Here is a 21,795-nt window from a genome sequence, read left to right on the forward strand (position 1 = left end):
TTAAGTGTAATAACTTTTAACTCAAGACGACCATTGGTGGATGTGACACAAGCAGAAAGCACACTTCCAGCTACTACAGACGCAAAGGTCACATATTAGGGATCACTGTGTAACACAGGTAAGTGGAAATACAGTGAGACAACCCTATATGACTCACGCTCAGCAATTTGAAGAACAGGAAAGCCCATGTAATAGCTGAATTCCACCATGGTGAGCTTCATCAGAGCATTGCTGACCTCTGACCCCATTAGATAACCCCTGGAAGTCCTCACAGTGAAGGTGATGTCCACCGGCTGCCTCACTAGCCGTTGCTCCTGATATTTAGGAGCCATGGTTATGTTTACGATCTGAAACACAATTAGACAGAGACAGAATTTAGAGGTCAAACGACTACACTACAAAAAATATGCAAAACATTTTCCATTTTGCTGTTGATGTAACTTCTGGGAAAGTCTGTTTGTCTCTTTAAGAGTTAAAATGAAGCCCCCAATCTGAAAATCATTGGCTTCGAAAGTAGAACACAAAATTGGGCAGTGTGGCCCAGGGCATAGTTTGCTAGTTGCTGCCACAAATGGGTGATTTAATCCTAACATTTATACCAACTAAAAGACTATAATACAGGCATCAGTGTAATAGGATTACACAAAACTCTACCGAAGCCAACTATCCACATATCCAAATAAGCTCTGTATTAACAAACAATAAGCGTCTTTAATACTCAACAGCTAGAGCATAAACTTCAAATATCCAAGTGAAAGAGCTCAAGTATCTTTGGGGTCTTGTTGACAAGTGTGGGTATTATGAAGAGTGAGGTCGACAGAAGGATTGGTGGTGGTTGTGTACTGGACAGTGATGGTAAGGAAGGAGCTGAGCCTGAAGGTGACTGAACCCTCGTCTCAGATCATAACCTCTTCTTTGTGACTGCAAGAATGAGACTGTGGAGGAAGCTTGGACAAGAATAGCCATTTTCTGTGTTGAAAGGAGCCAGTTGAGGTGCTCTGGGCATCTGATCAGAATGAAATCCCCTAGGAGAGTGTGGGTGAGGAGAGGAACGTCTGGGCTTCTGTGCTTACCAGGCTGCTATAGCCATCCGGACCAAATAAACGATGGAAAATGGATGGACAGATACATAGATAGAGCATAAATCTAAATATGTGAAACCAAACTGATAACTCTTATAGCAAACAGTGATTTTAATAAATAGCTTTCATGGTGGCTGAAATCCAAAAGCCCCAGCACTTGTGATTAAACAGAACAGCTCCTGTTTGCAAAGAAATATCCCAATCAGAGTCAGCCTACCCTGCAGCAATCACAGTCATCCACTGGTGAAATGAAAGGAGGCGGTTCGGGGTCAGCTCAGTCAGCAAACAAGCAGTGGGTTCAGCTGTTCAGCTTGCTTGCACAAAAAGCATAGCAACCCATGTTTTTTTTTAAACTTTCTTTGCAGGGCAAAAATACAAAAATAAAGACATCTCTCCCTTTTCAGATAGACAGATACTACAATATGCTCAGTAAAGCTACGGTATAGCTTTAAATGGAGGGAAGCAGCTGTAACAGTCGAATATTATGCAGGTCCCACTCACATGCACCGTGAAGTTGGTGGACTCCCTTGAGCGTCGACGCACTTCCGCAAAGGCCCTGGTCAAACCTTTCTCAATACCCTCACTAAAATTGCAGAATCGCACATCTATGTGGCCAGGAACAAATTGCAGCACTGCAGAGAGGAGAGACAAGGAGAGTTTGGATGCAAGTTTGAAAACGAAACGGTTATCTTGAAATCTTTCAATATTTTACTTCAGTAAAAGTTTGTTTACCTGTGTGGACTTGATATTTACTGTCTGGTGTTGTCCAGTTGGGAGACACAGACAGGAAGCGGCGCCCAGACCTTCGCAGTGCATTGATGACAGATATGGCTGTGTACACGACTGGACCAGACACCACCCGAAACACAAACTTTGGTGGGGGGTCGACAACCTTCGCAGACAAAACAAGAAAATATGACACAGACGAATCACTCATTAGAATCATTCATTCAAGTGCTTTGTGTTAAATGTCCTTTAAAGGTCACTGAGGTTCTGTGGATCTTGACAACTAATTCTGTGGGTTTTAACATTTTTTTTATTAGTATCATATTTGGAAAAAAAATGAAGACGTGGCTCAGCCTTTATGGTTCACATGCACCAATGTCATGTAAACACACACACACATACACACACTCTCATGTACTTACCTGCAGCTCAACAGATTTGTTGTATTCCAATTTCAGGATGTCTCTGACTTGAGATTTGGCATATCCAACAGTGGCCCCAGAGGGAAAGCCTTCAGGAGAAAGCATAAGCTAATTGTTATAGTCTTATTTTATGAAACTGTATATGTAATATATGTATATTTCAAGTTCAAGTTACAGAAAAATGAGATGTCAGACTTACCAACTTTTACTAAATAAGCAGGCTTGTCAAGGTCGCAGAAGTACTGTTTTGATGTTGTTGCTGTAGTTGGGGTCTTAACACTGGTGGTAGAGATGATCCTGACACTTGTGGATGCTTCTGTGGTAGCAGTAGCTCCAGTTGTTGCTTGACGAGAAGTAGTGGTGGCAGTTGTAGTTGTGGGTACAGCAGAGATTGTGTTAGCTTCACTGTTAGGTGGGATCAAGGTCATTGTGGCTGGGATGTCAACTCCATCTTCAGTCACCCCTTGATCACCCAGCATGATTGGGGGGAGCAAAGTGACATTAGATGTGGGTTCAGTTGAAGCTAAAGTGGTATTAAGAGTTGGTTCAGTTGTAATAGTAGTGTCTTGGGGATAAATGTCTGTTGTACCAGCAGTTGTGTTGGCAGGATGTTCAGTGGGAACTGGGGAGAAGGCTGCTGTTGCACTTAAGACAGGAGTGGTGTGTATGGTACTCTGTGGGAAAAACTCTGTAACAAACCAGTGGACATCTGTCAGAGAGGAAGACATTACATCATCTGGCAGTAAAGCTGTAGCACCGGGTAGAATAGCTGCTGTTGATGAGGTGCTGTCCGGGGTAAAAGTAAGAGAAGCTGCAGACCAATCTTTGGTGGACACTTGACCAAACCAGATGGAGGAAGAGGGATCAAAGAAGGGTGTTGTGACTATGGAAGGATGCAGAAAAGGCTCTGAGACATTGACCAGCTGAGGACTCTCCTCTGTGGTTGGTGGTGTTTCGTCATTAGGCTCAAACCCTGACAGATCACTGGAGGATTCATCCTCAGTCGATTTGGTATCATTGATGAAGCTGCTGGTGGGTGTGATGTCTGTAGTACTGATAGACACCACAGTAACATTCCCTCTTTGTTCAGCTCCACTGTCTGATCCACTGTTCTCCTTGGTCAACTGAGTGGTGTAATATTCCAAGCTGTTCATGTCAGGTAAGAGGACGTCTGTTGGTTGAATGCTGAAAGTATCTGACCAATCTATGTCTGATGCTTCGGTTATATCGTTGTGAATTGTGGGAGTAGGTTCCAGTGTATAGTGAATTGTAGAGGACAAAGAGGAAGGATAAATGGATTTCAGTGGAAGAATGGTGCTGTATGCTGTCATTAGGCTGGAAGATGGTGAGATGTGAAAAGGATGCAAGGATGAAGGTGATATGCCTGCCCTGGAAGGGAAGGATGTATCATAGCTTTCTGTATAGTCCTCCAGATCGTATGTGTCAGAGGGCACCTTGGTGACCAGAGAGTAGTCATCTCCCTCTGAATTCAAGAACGACATTGTCTCCATGTAGTCCCCAGACCCCCAGTCCAATTCCATGGTGTTGGTAGGGTAGAAGTCCTCTGGAGAGACCTCAGTGGGTTCAGATGCAGGTGATGTAGGGTGGGGGCCGATGAAAGGCACATAGTAGCTAGGAGCCAGAATCTCATCTGGGTTGGGTAGCATGTTTATGTCATGTGCTGGTTTGTTCGCCTGCAAGGGAGCACTGCTGGGGTTCAGTTGGTTTACATCCTGAATTTTACCTGGAGCATTTACAGGAAGCTTGGGGTCAAGTAAGACATGATCTAAAATATATGATTCATCTGACATAGAGTCAGTGAAAGCCAATTCAGGGGTCTCAAGAGGCTGACTAGGAGGTGAGGTTATGATTGATTGTGTTTGTTCTGATGCTCCATCCTGTTGCTTCCTGAAAGCTGACAAAGGTGCATCTAGAACTTTTTGCTCAGAAGTAAAACTGAGCTGCGGTGTTGTTGACCTTGTAAAAGCTGAGGAGCTTATTTTGGATGTTATAGATATATTTGACTGAGGCTGCAGCTGAGATCTTGTAGGAGCTGGAGAGAGAGAGGAAGCTTGCTTGGCAGAATTTATCCTGGCAAGCTTCCAGTCTGATGAGAGTTTAGCTGGTGCCTCAAATTGTGGACTAGACCCCAATACATGTTCAGAGGGACTTAATGATGGAGTGGAAAGAGGCTGTGGTTTTTCCGCAAGGAGGTAACTTGGCGTGAAGGATTTAGAGTTTTCAGGAGCAACATGTCCCCACTGAAAACGCATGCTGTCAGCAGTCCTAGCTTCATGGTCGGGTTCAGGAATGGATGGCAGGGCACCAGGTGAGTCTGAGCTCCCAAAGGCAGTAGTATGTGAGGCTGGTAAGGCTGATGGTGACGACCCTGTTGAAATTGGAACATCTTGAAGAAATCCCTTAGAGTGGTATGTGGAGCGCAACAGAGACCCATCTGCAGAGGAACAAAGAGAATGATTCAGTTTAGCACTGAATAAAGACAGATTCATGACTGACTTCAAACAAAGTAAATTACAAGGATGAGGGCTAGACTGTGATTCAAATTGGGCTCCTTCTATAACTGTTGTCATTCACGCACCCAACCTGATTTATTTTACTCACCAATATAGGGACCATGACTTGATTATTAATGAAAGCAAGTTTAATTATTAGTTTAATCTACATGCTCTGGATGTAAATGGTTATAAAGAGCTGGTTGCTTTTATACACATGATATCCTGATGTCAGCCTTAAGACTCAATTAACTGTAATTTCATTACTTCTGAAACTTCAAATTGTACTCAACTTTGGCAAGCATCAAGCATTAACAAACCCGATGATGTCCCCTCACTCCTTTTGTAAAAATAGTGTGGCCAAATTGTTCAACAGAAAGGCAGGATGAGTTGTACAATGTACACAAAAAACAATGGCATTACATCAGTGAATAGCTTTAGTTTGAATGGGCTGTGTTGGGCTAACTCTGCCCTAAATGGCCAAAATGAGCACTGACCATGAGTCATTGTAAAACTGGTCACCTCTGGACTGAAGGTCACAGAAGGATAAATAGACCGTATAGTAGTAGAGTACGATACTTCATTGATTCTGTATGAGAAAGCTGTAGTGGATTTAGGATGTTAAATGAAACCTTGGTCTATATTTAGATAACATCAATACTTCATTGACAGCCGATTCAGAAACTGCAACGATAGAAAACAAGTGGGATTTGAGATCTATAAAACAGTGAGCATAGTTGACCAGGAAATACTAGTTATTCGGCCAGCTCATTGAACTTGCTATTAACTAGAGCATGAACAAAATGATGTTAGCCTGATCACTAGTATAGCTGATGTCCCATTTGCTTAAGTGGCTACAAAATGGAACCATTAATCTAAAGAATATGTCAAAACCAGGAAGGAGTAAGGAAACACTCACAGGCTAATACACTTCCATGATAAAAAAGACCACGCTAGGCTACACTTCTAAGAAAAGCTGAAAATGATGTTTTCCTCACATCCAGTTTTGACCTATGGGAATATGCTAGCATGCACGCACTGACCATATATCCCAAAATAAATGAGTGGTTGTTCTGGCTAAGCTCCTTGATGGCCTGGGCTTTTTACAGATGCACTCTAGAGAGAACATCTCCCATCCTTTTTTATGATACCTGACCTTGGAGTGATGGATGATGCAATTTTCAGCTCATCAGGAAGCAACTCTTCCTCTTACACATCACATTAAAATCCTTAAGGGTGACATTAGACCAGCCAAAATGTAGGAATGGCAAATGTGGCATATGCAATGCATTTCCAACTTAATTTAAGTGCCAAGAGCCGTAGTGTATCGTGCATGATATAACTTGAGAAGTGCCTTGAATACACTTAATGGTCAGAGGCTAACATGTCAGAGAAAGGCTATATGAAGGGCTAAAGAGAAAGACACAAAATAACGCCTAAATAATTCATGGTAACAGACCTTTTAACAGTTCCATGTAGCTGTATAAGTTTGCCTCTTTTATATGCTTACATGTGGTTCATTTTTTTCATAAGAATAACATTCAGAGGATTCATGGTTCTGCTGGCATGGTTGCTTCTATACTACTGTGATACATGAGCTAATATCAGATATACAAGACAAATAAAGGGAGACAAGTTAAGGTGACTGCTTAAATTAAAACAGATGCTATCTTATGGTTTTGGAGGTCATAGATGATCAACATGTGTCATAACCAAGGTTCATGCCTGCATTTGAGCGTTACACGCCTAAACAAACCACATCAAGGAGAAAATATACAATAATTCTTTTTAAATAAGATCAATGTGGGCTGCATGTCTTGATTTTGTACTTGAAAGTACGTCTTGAATAGAGCAGTCATTACAGTATTGCCATTGCCAGAGGCAAGCCACCAACAGCCTCTACATAGTGACTCAGCAGTTGCTGGTAATGTTGCTGCTCTTTGTAGTCAACAGAGGCCTTGAGAATCATACACACTTGAAAATAGCCACAGAATCAGCTGAAGAAGACGACTATTTTTAACATTGGGGGCAGAGACTAGATCACTTATAAAAAAGCATCAACAAAAAAGAATATACTTCTGGAGTGTCATCTTCAATTGCATTGCTTCATAGACTGCCTTTGGCTTGGCCCAAGAGAAAACTCCCAACTTAATTATAACCTACTCTGGTACCTTAATTGAGTCAGCATGCTATTATAACAGAGCCCGATGGAGAGGACTTGGAAGGAAAAGCCAAGACTTTCTTCTCTGAAGGCTAAGCTGTGCTGCACATTCTCCAAACTGCTGCACAGCTCCTCGTCTGCTGTGCCAAGTGTTTGAAACCCAGAGGGGTAGTGCACAGCTGAGCAGATGCGCACACGCACACACACACACACACACACTGAGAACACCAAATAATGTCCTTAACCATTAATAGGAGGTAAACTGGTTGCCTATTCTTCTATATGGGTTGTTTACTGATGGCCTGAATCCTCAGTATTGTGAGGAAGTTATTACTTATCACAAGAATAAAGCAAAGAAAGGAGAAGCCAGAGTATTAAGTGAACTGTGCTCTGGCAAGTCTTATATAGCTAATTATAAAAAAGAAACTGCATCAGCTTGTATCCAAATCTGTGCGACTGCACATCAGTCCAAGCAACAGTATGGGACAAGTAGAGTCGTCAATGTGAAATTATGTGTGGTGCTCTGTTCACTAAACCATCCAGTATGCTGACCAACTTTGCACTTTTTTTGCATTTGGCCGTAAACAACAATACATTTTACTTGTTACAGATATATAAAAGAACAAACAAAGACTACACAGACAAGCGTCACAGGATGTTTGTCAAACATGCTGATATTTCAGGTCATACTTTGGCACATGACCCCAAAATGTCACCTCATCTCAGCACTCACCACAGTGACAAACCCATTTATTTATCGTCACATTTAGGACAATTAAACATGCATGAATGGATGACAAAACATCCAGCTAATTGAGACAAAGACTATTATTGGCAGATTGATTGATGATAATACTGATAATTGTAGTGATGATGACAATGGTGAGAATGGTGATGATGGTAATGGTAGTAAGAGAATACAGAGTGGAACCAAAAAACAATGCCCCCACCCCTGCTCTCTTTGTTTCACAACAGGAATAGTATTCAGTATATATGATGAAAATATTTTAAATAAATAAATAAATAAACAAACTTTGCCAGTCCAAAGCTGATTCATAACTGCAGAAGGACCTGGCTGGTTATTTTTAATAATTAAGCATGCATGGCCTTAATATTTGAAGGCTAATCGTAGGTACGTAATGACATGCAGAGCTCAGTGTGACAGACAGCAGCTAAGCACAGAGCAAGTGAGACAGGCCTGAACAGGGGCTGACATTACAGTAGGCAAAAATTGACAAAGGCCTTGAAGATTAAGTAGCGCTGCCACCTGTCCCCCGAAACACGAGTGTCACACTCGGCTGGTCACTTATTGTTGGGCCTGTGGATGAAACTAAGCACTGAGACCCTTGCAGAGGGACACCTTCAAATATTAGATCACGAGAGCATAAATGTCAAGTGCTCAGCTCATGTAAATTCGAGTATCTCAGTGCAGCTGGTCTTCTCTTTGCACAATCTCACTCTCCCAGTCTGTCACCTTTTCTCTTTCTGGAGTAGGTGAAACATTTTCACAGGAATCATCTCAGTGGCAATAACAACTCTGACAATATTCAGGCAAAAACCACCAATGTGACTTCTTGTTATAATATAACAGGGTTTATTTTACCTTAACAGTAGCAACTTTACAGCCAATACTATTCATCTATAACAAACATCAATACAACTTGGAATCCTTGCTAATGGTGTGACTATGTACAGTGTGTGTGTGTAAAACAAAAGAGAACTACAAAACAATATGGCTGACCCAAACCACGTGCAGTGGGTGAGATCATGTGTGTGGGTAAAAAAAGGACAGACAAGGGAAGATGGCGAAACTAGACGGGAAGGTTTGAATACTGCCCTAAGTTTAGCCTAAAAACCTTTATGTTACTCACCCTGTGGGGTGTGTTAGTAAGGAAAGGAAAAGAGAGATAATGTATGCAAGTTGAACTTATGGAAAAAAATCACTACAATGTTAAGAAGGGTTGGCTCAACCGAACACAAATGTTTCCCAATAAAAATAGCAAACATTATTATTTATTCCCAATAAAAATACAAAACATACAGTCAAAATATAAGCATTCAGTATCTAATAACACACAATTTCAATAGCTAACTCTGCCCAGATGTCAGCCTTACTTGATGATCGTCTTAGTAAGCGACCAGATGTGTGTGTGTCTGTTCTTTCCACTTATTTGTGTTGAGCGGGTCCAGTGGCGCGGCAGGGTGTGTGGTCCCGTTTGTCATGGCTCGTCAGCTGGTCGAGAGCATGTCTCTGAGTCCAACGTGTGCAATGATGGAGGAAGATCAGAGACCCTCGACGTCGGAAAAATAAAAACGACTTGTTTGCCGTTTATTTCTTTAAAACAACTGCGTGACTTGCAGTAAAATTAACCGGTTGCAAACTAGTACTTACTTGAATATTGAACAACGCTGAAGTTAAATCTTACTCTAAATGGTGGCCAAATGGTAAAGGTAAGAAACATGTTGAGGCCTTTGTTCTTGTCTGATCAGTTTGTCTCTATCAGCTTTGCATATTTTTTACCGGCCAAAATAATAAATTACCTTTTTGTGTCATATATACATTTGTAAGGTATTAACAGTAACGGTAGCTAGCAGCAGGCCGGTGGCAAGTAGCAGTTAAGCGGAGAGCTGTGATGTTGAGTACCTGATATCCTGTAGGGAGCGCTTGAGACATACTGTGGCTGGCGCTTCTTCGCCTCAGACCGTCTCCAGTGCTCCTACAGTTTTGCAGCACTGTTTACACACATAAAAAACTCACATGGTGCGCAGGTCTACACTGTGTACGGACAAACACAAGTTATTTCCTCTGAGCCAGCATGCAAGATATTTTATTACAGGACTATTTTGGTAAAATATTTACCGCCAGTGTGGTGGATAGCCTTCCGAGATTTACTCGCCAAACGGTTAATTTCGTACCCTGTCCATTTCCATTCACCAGGTCTTGATGTGTCTTTTAGACCTGGTCTAATGAATAGCTGCCTTGTACATGCACTGAATTAAATTTCCATTTGGCCAAATTAACAAGTAAAAATTTTTACACTTACTTCGGGCCATCTATGATACATGTATCTGGCTATAAACACTGAGTTATTAAGTCACATGACGCACAGCAGTGGCAAGGAGGTACATAAAAGCTTTAAGTGGGTGTAGTTTCTTTGCAGCTCTCTACAAGATAGATAATCAAGTGGTGTAAAGTATATTCCTGCTGTAACCTTATTCATAAATGTCCATCTATAACATTAGATTCAGAGGAAATCTATTTCATGACCATAGAATTATAAGTTTCTATCTGACATTTTTGGCAAAAAAAATAGTTATTCTCATTGAACTGTTCTTCGACAAGTTTTTATTATTTTGTGTTGCTTTATTTTTGCTCGGAATGTAGCGTGGAGGACCAATCAGGTTCCGCCTCTTTACCATGTGACGTCACTGCTCTGTGAGTTACTGGCCGTAACTGTTAAAGGAGCTGAAAAGATGATGAAATGTAGCTAAATCTTAAGTTTTGAGACCTCCAAAGTGATTATTTTATTAAACAATTATGGATGACACCAACAGATTTGAAAGTCAGATTTTTATCTGGTTTGAGCTCAGTGAGAAGCAGACTTTTTGTGTCTGTTTAACATTATAACTTGAGTCCTGCGGCAGACACAGTGATGACAGAGACTACATTCAGAGCTCAGACACTGACACTGACCCCAGTTTGTCAAAACAAGACATAAATCTGGGAACAGAAAAAGACAAGAAAGTTTCAAGCAATAGACAACAAAACAAAGCAGAGCAAGAAGAGGAAAAATCAGCAAATGACTGGAGAAAAAAAATAAAATAAAATAAAAAAAAATTTTTAAATGTTTTTTTCTAATTGTCTTGAGTATTGTTGTTGGTAAAACTTTATGAAATGTATTATCCGTTAAGATCTGTCAGGAAAAACCCAATGTAGGGTGTCTGAATTTCAATGTCTAAATTTAAAAATGCAGCTAAATTGTTTGTGCCCAAATACTGTAAATCATAACTCCCTTTAGTTGTTCATACATTGTTTTTGTGTATTAAAACAAAGTAAGGCTAATCTGCCAACTTGTTTCAACAAGCTCACAGCCGTCTGTGAAGCCACAGCTGACAGAAACTTACAGAGTAAAAAGTGAATTCTCAGAGTTAGAAGGTTCTATCTGAAATTCACCTGATCATAAAAACCCCATTTAAAAATGTGGTAGGAGAACTGTATTGTATATCAGCTTTGCTAACTAGGATGTCAAAACTGTGAACCTTAATAACTCAAAACCACTCAGAACACCAATAGAACCTTATAATTCTAAGGCGTCGATCTGTCTGTATTTAAGCAGACGATACATAAAAAAGGTTGCCCTTCTTGTGGCTTGGTCGGTTTGTTCTGTCTCAGTTTATATATCCGGTTGCAGGCTTGGATCACTGCCAGCAATCATGTAAAAAGGATTCTGACAAGAGAGGGATTATTACTGCTGTTGGCTGATTTGATGTTCCTTTATAAAATCCCTACAATGGAATAAAAAGTGATGGAACAGCTAGAGAGACTGAGGCAAGATACATCTGAAATAGCACTAACCCATTTACCCAGAGTGGATACTGGCAAAATCTTACATACATTACATAATCACAGCTCTCCATTAATCTATGTATGTGTCTGACTGTTGAGGCACATGCAAATGAAGATGGCAGAAGAAACATGTTTTTTCTATTTGACTCTAGTGTTCATATCAGTAGCATATTTTCTTTATTTTGCTTGTTTAATTTGACTTTTTTTTTTCTACCAAACAGAATGAAAACAATCTTTTCTTAAAGGGCAGCCACAGTGAGGGGCCTGTATTGTACAGCCTCGTACAACAATTAAATGAGCTGGGTCATGTTTAGTTAGATCACAAAGTATCACATAACAGCAGCAATACCTGTTTTACATTTGCCTCTTGCATTTACTGCAGTGCAGCTCTTGTTTATATCTTCATCACATCAAACATACTGCTTTGGGACTCGTGGTATGAACATGAAACAAGTATCAATATTTGAATTTTCATGCATAAACATTTTATGCAAGATACTATAATTAAGTTCCCAGAACTGACACATTTTTCATATGTTTCTGAATATAGTTCATACAGAATAGAAAAACCATGAATGTATAACTATGCATAATAATTTTACTATAAAGGAAACTTCAGTAAAGCCTACTACAATGAACACAAACAGATGTACAGTATGAGTCAAAAGTTTGGACACACCTTCCCATTCACTTGAATGAGAAAGCGTTTCCAAACATTTGACTGTTACTGTCCAAGTAAGATAAAATGTGATTTTGGCTTTGCTTGCTTCTCATGAGCACTGATCCCAAGGCTGGAACAGAGTTAACCTGACAATGCCTGTCTGCAGACAGCACTTTGCTGATGTCTGGAATTGAATCATCCTTCTGGTCTTCTTTAGCCAACCTGACCCTGGGCTCACATAAGTAGAGACAGGAATAGGTCTATAAGTGAATCTGAATAAGTGTCCTTTAACACAGTGAGATATTTGGGCAGTTGACAGACAAAACAATTATGTCGGCAGCAGCGTTTGCAGAAAACGAAAAGGACAACAAATGTGTTTCTGTCTCCATCTGCTTTCTTGCCAGTCACTGCATAAAAGCCCAAATATAATTTGCCTGCTCAAAAGCATGAGTACGCTTATTCTCGGAATGGAAGAGACAGTGTTTCCAAGCTAAAGGCAAGGTCTATGTGCTTCAGAACAACGCTGGGGACAAATCACACATAAACAAAGAAACATACACTACAAGGATATGAGTTCTAACAGTACTGTTCAATACTGAGCACTTTATAACTTTGTATTATCAGAATAAGGTTACTATAGCAGGCATACACTAGGTACCAGCCACGCAGCTGTGAAACACACATATGTGCACAGAGTAATACAAACACGCACACATACATTCCTATGAGTGTGGAGAAACCTGAGATACCAATTACAGAACACTTTAATGATATAATTTCCTATGTTTGCCAGACTCCTTATTGGAAAAAAAGTAATTTAATGGTTGTGTAATTTGAAAAAAAAAAGAAGAGAAAGAAGAAAGGGTCTTTTGGTATTAATGCTAGCTAACTACAACCCCACACATGGTTCTGTTTTCAGCTGAGCCCCTTTGCGTGACTGGCTCTTTTCAGTTGGCAGGAGCTGCGTATGCTGAGTGCAGTCGAACAATCAAGATATGGCTGTGTTGACATTTGGTTTATCGGGGAAGCTTTTAAAACGGGAAAGATTCCATTGTTTTTATCAGTGGAGTTCAATTAGATCAGCTTCTCTGCCAGAGCTTAAGCAGCCCCCCACCAGAAAAAAATAGTCTGACTTTGTAGTGGTGCATTTATTATAAACCTACACAAGTTGCTTTCCGGTGCATTTGCTTGTCGCGTTCACCCTACATCAAACAGTAAAAGATTGAAGAACAGATTTTGCAACAAAGTGAAATAGAATATAAATAGAGATCAGGTTTGAATACTCTCCAAATGTTAACTATTGTCTAATAGGTCAATAAGGGAAAAGAACAACATGAAGTTTTTATGGTTGGAGAGTTTGCCAACATCTACTGTAAACTAATTCAATAGTGTGAATTGGCAAAAAATGAGCATGAAAACGGAGACCTGACTGAGGTCATGCCTGCACTTCATCAAATATTCATGTGACCCTTGTTTTGTTTTCTTAGGGGGGGGGGTACTTTTTTTAAGATAAGAGAAGGGGGAGTGCAAAAAAGAGGGGAGCAGGATAAGGGGAAGAGGAAGGGAGTAGTATGAGAGCCCAACTGAGACAGAGGAAGAGAGGTAACAGAGGAAGACTGAGGGAATCTGAGTTGAAGATATAGGTAGCTACAAGGGAAAGCTTATTTTCCCAAACACACAAGCTTACAGAGGTCTCCCCAGAATTCATGCTAGGCTACGGTGCCATGAATTTCAAAGAGTGGAGTATAATGGTGCAATCCCTCTGTGTCCTTCTTTAAGAAAAGCCCTACACTACCATGTGCAGAGGGACAAGCACACAAACATGAAATTTGTGTAAACTCCTTCACTTTCTGCAGTCCTGATTTTCTTCGAAAGACAGGAAGGCAAAGACTTGTAACCAGAGAGGCCCAGAGGACTGTGTCACTCGGCACCCTGCCTCAATCTTCCCAGCACAAGCCACTCTCAGGCTTTTGGTCCTAGGAGAACAAACACTGTTTATTGGGTTAGGTTAAGCCCTCTTGGAAGGAAATGGTTTTGTAATAGGTTCGAAAGTCAATATGTGAGCAGAAGAGAGAAATATCTGTGTAGGGTTAGGCAGAATATTATTGCTAGGTTTTAGAGAAGTTGTGGGATGTTGAAAAGGTCCAAAACAAAATTATTTAGTCAAGAGTGGCTCAAAAGAGGCCGGGCTGAACAGCACCATCTGCTCTGATAAATATATAAATAATCAGCTGCAGCTCATCAGAGCACATAGTGATTCAGTCTCAGCACAATATGGCCTCAGTGTTGCCTTCTGTCAAATTGTGAACTTTGCATTGTGCATTTCAAGCTCCCAACACTGACAGGCTGTTAGCATGACAAACTGTGAGCACAGTCAAGGCAATTTATTTGTAATAAATAAATGTTCACTGTAGGCTTGTGCTCTAACAACTTTTGCCAAGAGAACTGTTACTAGTTAGATCGCAGTCTGAAAGATCGCTGAGTTGATCGCTTGAGAATGATTTTAACAAGAGTAGCTCGCATTTGGCGATTCTCTAACGTCAAATAACACCATTCAGAAGCTCTGTAAGTGACATCATAACTAGTTTGGAAGCCAATTCTGGTCCACTATTCAGCTTACACAAGTGTGATGTGGAAACTTGAAGCCTCCAGTGCACATACACTGAGAATGGACTTTACAGTGAAATAGGAAAATACTCACATATTCATAGATTTTGGGATTTTTAATGAGTGAGAAGGAGTAAATGTCATTTTAAGGATTTAAAAGTGGTAATTATAGAGAGAATCTTTATCAAGCATCCTAAAACATTACCATTGGTCATTTCTTTTTGTATAACCACAATTAACTCCAAAAATGGTCATTTACAAAATCCATGAGAGTAATTAAAGCATTTTGTAAATCATAACCAAGAAACTTTGATAATAAATTTGATAAAAGCACACAAACAATGTTTAGACTAAGTTTGGACCACTTCTGGGATACTGAAACTGCAGTGGAAAACTGCCTTGGTAAAACACAAAAAAGGGCACACAAAATCACTAACAGATGTACATTCACTGGTCCCCACTATGGTGCCTTCACATCCCAACCTACCAGTAAGATGCAGGTAATAGTGGACAACTGGAAAAAAATACATAAATGAGACTCTGCCTTCCTTAGAATAGCTGACTATATTATAACATTGATGTGTGAATGTGATATCTGAAAATATTATGATGGATACTGATCATCAAGTGGAAGAATAACATTAAAAAGTGCTTTTCAAAACATGTGGGTGTCTGCTATCATTGACCCACCCATGACAAGCTTCCACTGCTCCCACCAGAGCTGAATAATGGTGGGACAGGCCAGTCGGTCGACGGGCAGGGCCAGTAACCAGGCCTGGTGTGTGCAAAAGTACCCAGTGTTTGGCTTTTGATAGGTTCTGCCCATTGATCTGCAACTGGCTCCCAGCTCTAATGAATAATGAATGGCCATATTGTCATCCCACACAGATCACATTTCACATGGCAACGGACAGCACTTGTAATTAGCCAGGACTTTACTGGCTGCTGCCGGGCTGGGTTGAACTTGCCAGCCATTGTGGAACAGAGAGAGGGAGTGTTGAGCCAAAAAATTGCAAGGGCATTTTATGGTATCACATAAAAAGTTTAAAATATGTTAAATCTTTCACTTAAGATCTATGGTATAGATGTGGAACTATTTCTTTCAAAGGAATTGAGCAGAGGACAAAAAACCAGAAAAGCAAGCAAAAACAAGAGAAGCAGAGAAGTATAGCTAAACGAAGGAAATTATTATATATGTATATATATATATATATATATATATATATATATATATATATATATATATATATATTTACTGTCAGGTCTGGGAGAGCAATTATACAATAGGTCGCCATGCCCTATTTGACTTGGAAGCTATAAAGTGTGCTTTTCTGAGTAGGGATGCATGATATTGGATTTTTCTCCAATATTCAATATGCAAATTTTTCCAATTCATTTTGGCTGATTGCCGATTCGATACCAATAGGCTATATGCACATATTTTTCTGCACCTAATTGCAGAGAACATCAAGTTTATCCTGTTGTGGAATTAACATATTATTATGATTTCTCTTGATGTAGTGGCCCACTGGCAGATGCAGAAATAAAATACAATGCTTTTCAAAATGTACTAATTCACTAGGCAAAATAAGAAAATGACCTCAACTTAGGTTACATGTAAATCTAGGGCTGCTTGATTATGGCCAAAATCATAATCATGATTATTTTGGTCAATATTGAGATCACGATTATTTAACATGATTATTTATTGACGCTCATTTTTGCGATGGCCAATGCTGATATATGCACATATTTTTTTCCATCTGGCTGAGGAGACTATTACACATGCAATCACATATAATACTAAGTATGACCAAGAAAGACAATATATGAGGGAAGAACTCAGGAAGACTGGAGTTCAGGACCTCAGCATTAAAACTTTAATGAACCTGCCGATTGGGTGCAGCAGTAGTTTTCTTTGAGTTTATTAGATAGACAGGATTAATTTGTAGGATTTAATCTTTGGTCCACAGTCAAAAGCAGAAGGTGGCGGTAATGCGCCTGGGCTGGTCTAATACGCTGGTTGCCAACCGCTGTTATAAACCAAAAAGAAGAAGAAGAAAAAGTTTTTTCAAACAGATTTGTACATCCTGTCAGCTGAGGTATTTCCTATCTGTGCAGCCGAACACTGTAGCACCTCCATGAACTATTATATCTTGATGGTCCCAGTGCTTTCTCCACAGGCTCCACATAAAACCAATGAATCAATAAGTAGAAACACTGTTGATTTCTTCCCGTGGAGCCAACATGCAAACTATTTTGGTTCAGTAAATTTCAGCTGTCAGTTAGTCTGGTGAAGGCAGGTTAGACTTTGGACAGAGACGCTCAACGCTGTAAAGGAAAGGCGTATGCTAGATTTGTAACAAGACAAAATTAGAGCATCATTACCAAATGACAATAATAAACAATAATCCTTTTATCTCGATTATCTTGTTTTCATAATCGTTGGAAGCCACACAACACAAGAGACATGATGACGTCGTGCTGCACATGCACCCTCGCACCAGGGACACTGAGTCAAGCATTTAGTCAAGCATCAAGGGTTTAGGCATAATTAAAGCATCACCTTATCGGCTTATCATATTGGCAAAAATGTTCATTTTGGGCCATTGCTGATTTTTCATTTCAAAGCCTTTACCGGCCGATATCGATGATGTGCTGATATTATCGTGCATCCTTATTTCTGAGTCTGGAAGAAGAAGCGGCATGAAATACAGTTGTCATCCTGCTCATGAATGTAACATGTAATGTAACAGAATAGTGGTGGGTAAAGATGATGAGCATGTCCTGTCATATGATAACTAATGCTATTCTAAAAGATTCCCAATGCAGGTCAAGTAGTTTTACAAGATCTATGGTCTGACAAATGTTTCAATCTGAAATAAGACTTGAGTTGTCTTGCTAGGACCTCTCAAATAAATCAAGACTAAACAGAAGAAGGTTGATAGGCCATGTCAATAAAGGGAAAAAAGCTACAATGTTTAAGATTTACTAATTCCTGATTTCCTGCAGGCTTTCACCCTGGCATTTACTACATAATCCTATTACCACAAAATATGGGTTTATGGCTGCCCTTAGAATGGGTTCTTTTCACTGGGCAATGTGTAGGGGGAGGGGTGTTGGTGGGATCATGTCACTACTACGGTTGAAAACACAGATCAAGGGGATGGATTTGGACCTTTTGTCTTTCTCTAATTACTGGAAATTGGTTTAACTCGACAGTCTGTGTAGGGATAAAGCCACTTCACTTCACTTGTGAAAATCCAGAATCAAACATGTGAGTGCCCTCATTACGAATATCACAGCTATCCAAGGTCATGCAGCACCCCTGATTCTGTTCACAATCAAAGTCAAGACATTACAAAGCCCGTGCTGAGGTAAAATAAAAGTTACACACAGTGCTATACTGTGTGTAACTATATTGATGGCAAAACTATTATATAGATGTCATCTATCACTTTATTTCTTAGTATCAAGAAGGCTTAAAGTATAAGTGTTGGCAACAGTGGCTTAAATGTTAGGAAGGCAAACTCATGACTGGAAGGTCGCTGGTTGAGTTGGCCTTGAGCAAGGCACATAATATCCCAAATGCTCCAGTGCAGCTGCTCACTGGCCCACAAATAAGGCTGCGGTTGTACTGCTAGACGTGACTGTGTGTAACTGTGTCAAGTATGGCTGAAAATGAGCATTCATGCTCAGCGAATCTCCCCTACGTCAATAGAGATTAAAGAATAAACGCATGGTTAAGTTTTAAGCTAATAAATGGCAATCAATGGCTTCATGTAAGATCATTTGCTACAACCCTGCACAGACAAGCAGAATAGAGAATGGATAGATGGCTGTAGGTTTCTGATCTATCTCTAACCCAATCACCAGGACAAGAAAAGGTAACCTTTACCAGAAACTAATCCATCAAGACTAAGATCTTGATTACGCCTACACACACACACACACGCACACGCACAAAGCAAGTTCATGTAGCATTCATGTTTACTTCCAAGTTAGTACAATTTATGTAACTATTTAATAAGATTGCATGACAAATGTAATAAAGATGCTGTTTTTAATATTTATTTATTTATCACTCCTTTTACTAAAAAACAGCTATTAATGAGTATCTTTTTGCTTTGAAAATATCATTATAGTTATTGCTGGATTGAATTTATCACCAAACTAGTGCGACTTGAACTGTACTTGGTGTCAATTACTTGTCAATGCTCTTCAAAGTTATCTGAATGTTGTGCAAGATACTGATCAGGTACAAATTCATGGATCATGTTGTGTGAGTCAGCGAAAGGTGTTCTCTTACCTTCAACAGGTGAGTCGGCTGCGATCATGATTACCAACATCGTCATCCCCAGAAACACTGCACGCTGGCCATGGGCATGCATAAGAGCCTTGAGCATTACCACCAAACCCACAGAGGAGACTAAACCTTCCATCATACGGCGGAGGTAAGGTCAAGGCATTTCATCCACTTAAGAAGAGAAGAGTCATTCCGAAGAGACAATCAAAGTATTTTGAGTTGGGTGGCGATGTCGCTTTTGGTTGCCTTTAGTTTAAGGCCCCTCCTTGCATGACATGTGCTCGCAGTGAAGAATGGCTGTTGAACACAGAAGAGCAACAGTGTGACACTCAAAACAAGGCAACCACAGTTTACTACTTGAGCAACCCTCCATTAATGAGCCTGTAATTGGGAATAGGCACTACTAAACTGAGGTACACATGAACACACACTCTCTCCAAATAACTCAAAACCTTTGTTTGACCATTGCATACATTTACAAAGCACACAATAATGACAATACCACCAGTAATAACATAAAGGCTCATTTGAATCTAAACGGGATCACTCTGATAGATCTGACAATCCCTTTTTTTCAGAGGAAACCAGCCTTTTCTATTTTTATTAGGAGGTATTCCTATACCAATAAGCATTAAATTACATTAAATGTAGATACTAATAAAGTTTGTTTTGTAACGTTATTTGGACAATATATTATAGGCCACTGTATGTAAGTGCTGATAGTCCTGTCACATTCACTCGCACATGGCCAGCCAGGTCATTATAAGGTAACATTAATAACAACATTTAAACAGTTGAATCGGAATAAAATGAGAAATTATAAGCCCATTAGGTAAATTGAACAACTTAAGCTAACTCTACATAGGCGGTTCAACGTGTGACGTTGTAAATAAGGCAAAAGCACCACACATAAAGCCAACACAGACTTCATCCCCGGCTGTATCGCTAGCTTTCAGTCGAAAGCGTCTCATCATGAAACAGACAGTACAGCCTCTTGTCCTACATCCCGTCCCGTTACTTACAAGCTTAACGGTCATGTGGCTCTTCATAAGGCTCGACAAAGCAGGTTACATCCCTCATTTGAGGGACCAGGCGAGCTGCTAATACGGGTCAGCTAACATACTTTGGTAATATTCCCAAAGCTAGCTCTGAGTGCACAGATAACACGATTTTTTTCCTCCTTTCCCCCAGCCATTCCTGTCAGCCAGCTCATAGCTGCGCATTCAGACTTACCAAAAAAAAAAAAAAAAAAACGGAGCTCCAACTCTATTAATTCCTTTGTCCGGGTAACGAGAAAATATCCTTGAATGAAACAAAATACAGTCTGAGGCCTCGTCATAAACCTTCAAGTAAGCACCTGCCCACGTTTGAAGTTGTTTCAGTGTAAACGTATTGTGCTGATAGCTGGCTTTCATCTGACACTCTTTTGGTAACAGTTACCTTCTCCTGTCCTGAGGATCGGGTTAGCCCCGCCCCCTGACAGATCTGATTAGTTTATCATTTGTCCAGACCCGCTCCCATTGGCTGCGGCTCTTTTCTGTCAAAATGGGGTTTTAAAAATTAGGTTGGTCATCTCCGACTAGCGTCTGCGGCTTCCACGGCAACGTTGTCTCATGCGATGATGCACATAATGTATAACCATAGACGGCTATATCTCTTTGAGCCTTTTTATTGGGTGAATAGAGTTTATATTTCTACTATTCCTGCTAACGTAAATCATCATTCTTTCTGTAAAGACAGCCTTTTTTTATATACTGGTTGTTGCACGCCTGTGGCCGCTGATTTATAATTTCCTCACCATTTAGAGGCCTTTTTAAGTGTTTGCACATAATACGTGACACCGACTTAACTGGATCAGTTAACAATGATGCATATTTGGTTTTTGATGAAATGCAGCCTATTTCTGACAGCCAGTGAGTAAATGCTTCAAATGTCAGAGAGCTTGCAAAGCCCGAGATATGGCCTGGTGCATGATGTAAAACACCGTGCATAACAAGGGTTTCTGGCATGGATGTATGGCTGTAGAGCTCTTATAATACATCCATGGTTCCTGATTGAAAATACATAGGGATGATCAGCATAACCTAATCGCGTCAGTGCCAGCGTATGTACATCAACATTCTGGTGCACACCTCCACCTAGTGGTAGTGTAACTAAAATTACAGCTATGGATTTATATTGTATCATGAAATCTTCTCTTTTCGAAACATGACTTAATGCCATATGAATATTATTTTTTGTTAGTACTCACAAGGCCATTCTTCTTTTACTTATGATAGCTTAAATACATTTTGCTGATAATACTTGTATGTTTTTATTAAATAACATCTTGAATGCAGAACTTCCATATGTAATTGAGTAGTTTTACATTGTATTGGTATTTCTACTTTTACTTATACAAGGTATCAGAATACTGCCACCATGGGAGATTAAGATTAGGGGTGGTGACTTTGACACCTAGGCAACAATACTTCTTTGCTGAAAATCACAAACAGAAATAACTTCTTCTAATGGCTTGATGAAATAAATCCACATTCATGGAGAGTATAAGTGTAAGGTAGATTCTACACAGATGCCACAGCTTGCTAAATATTTTTTCATGGGGGACAAATCAGTTTGACACTTTGTAGTAATAGTGTAGTGTATATTTTCTTAATATTGTATATTTTTATTTCTTCTGTGATGTATTACAAGAGTTATTAAATCTAAGCACGCACCTCACCTTACACACACACACACACACACACACA

At 39.9% G+C, this 21,795-nt stretch overlaps 1 protein-coding gene across 3 annotated transcripts in view; it reads right to left on the minus strand.

Annotated features, from left to right (window-relative positions):
• The window catches only part of si:ch211-1e14.1 (UPF0606 protein KIAA1549), a 39,409-nt gene extending 18,808 nt beyond the window's left edge, over nucleotides 1-20,601 (minus strand). Inside the window, exons 1-7 of one of the 3 annotated variants that reach the window (XM_067589175.1) lie at nucleotides 20,068-20,601; nucleotides 19,049-19,342; nucleotides 2,430-4,685; nucleotides 2,231-2,319; nucleotides 1,815-1,974; nucleotides 1,584-1,714; nucleotides 158-347 (exon numbers count right to left, since the gene is read on the minus strand). In XM_067589175.1, coding sequence (XP_067445276.1) covers nucleotides 158-347; nucleotides 1,584-1,714; nucleotides 1,815-1,974; nucleotides 2,231-2,319; nucleotides 2,430-4,685; nucleotides 19,049-19,184 — 2,962 coding nt within the window. In that variant the 5' untranslated portion in view covers nucleotides 19,185-19,342; nucleotides 20,068-20,601. The remainder of the gene's footprint in view (nucleotides 1-157; nucleotides 348-1,583; nucleotides 1,715-1,814; nucleotides 1,975-2,230; nucleotides 2,320-2,429; nucleotides 4,686-19,048; nucleotides 19,343-20,067) is intronic. The other 2 variants (XM_067589174.1, XM_067589176.1) reach the window with 2 other exon arrangements.
• Nucleotides 20,602-21,795: the final 1,194 nt, after the last annotated feature.

Source organism: Thunnus thynnus, chromosome 5 (genome assembly GCF_963924715.1).
Source record: "Thunnus thynnus chromosome 5, fThuThy2.1, whole genome shotgun sequence".
NCBI lineage: Eukaryota > Metazoa > Chordata > Actinopteri > Scombriformes > Scombridae > Thunnus > Thunnus thynnus.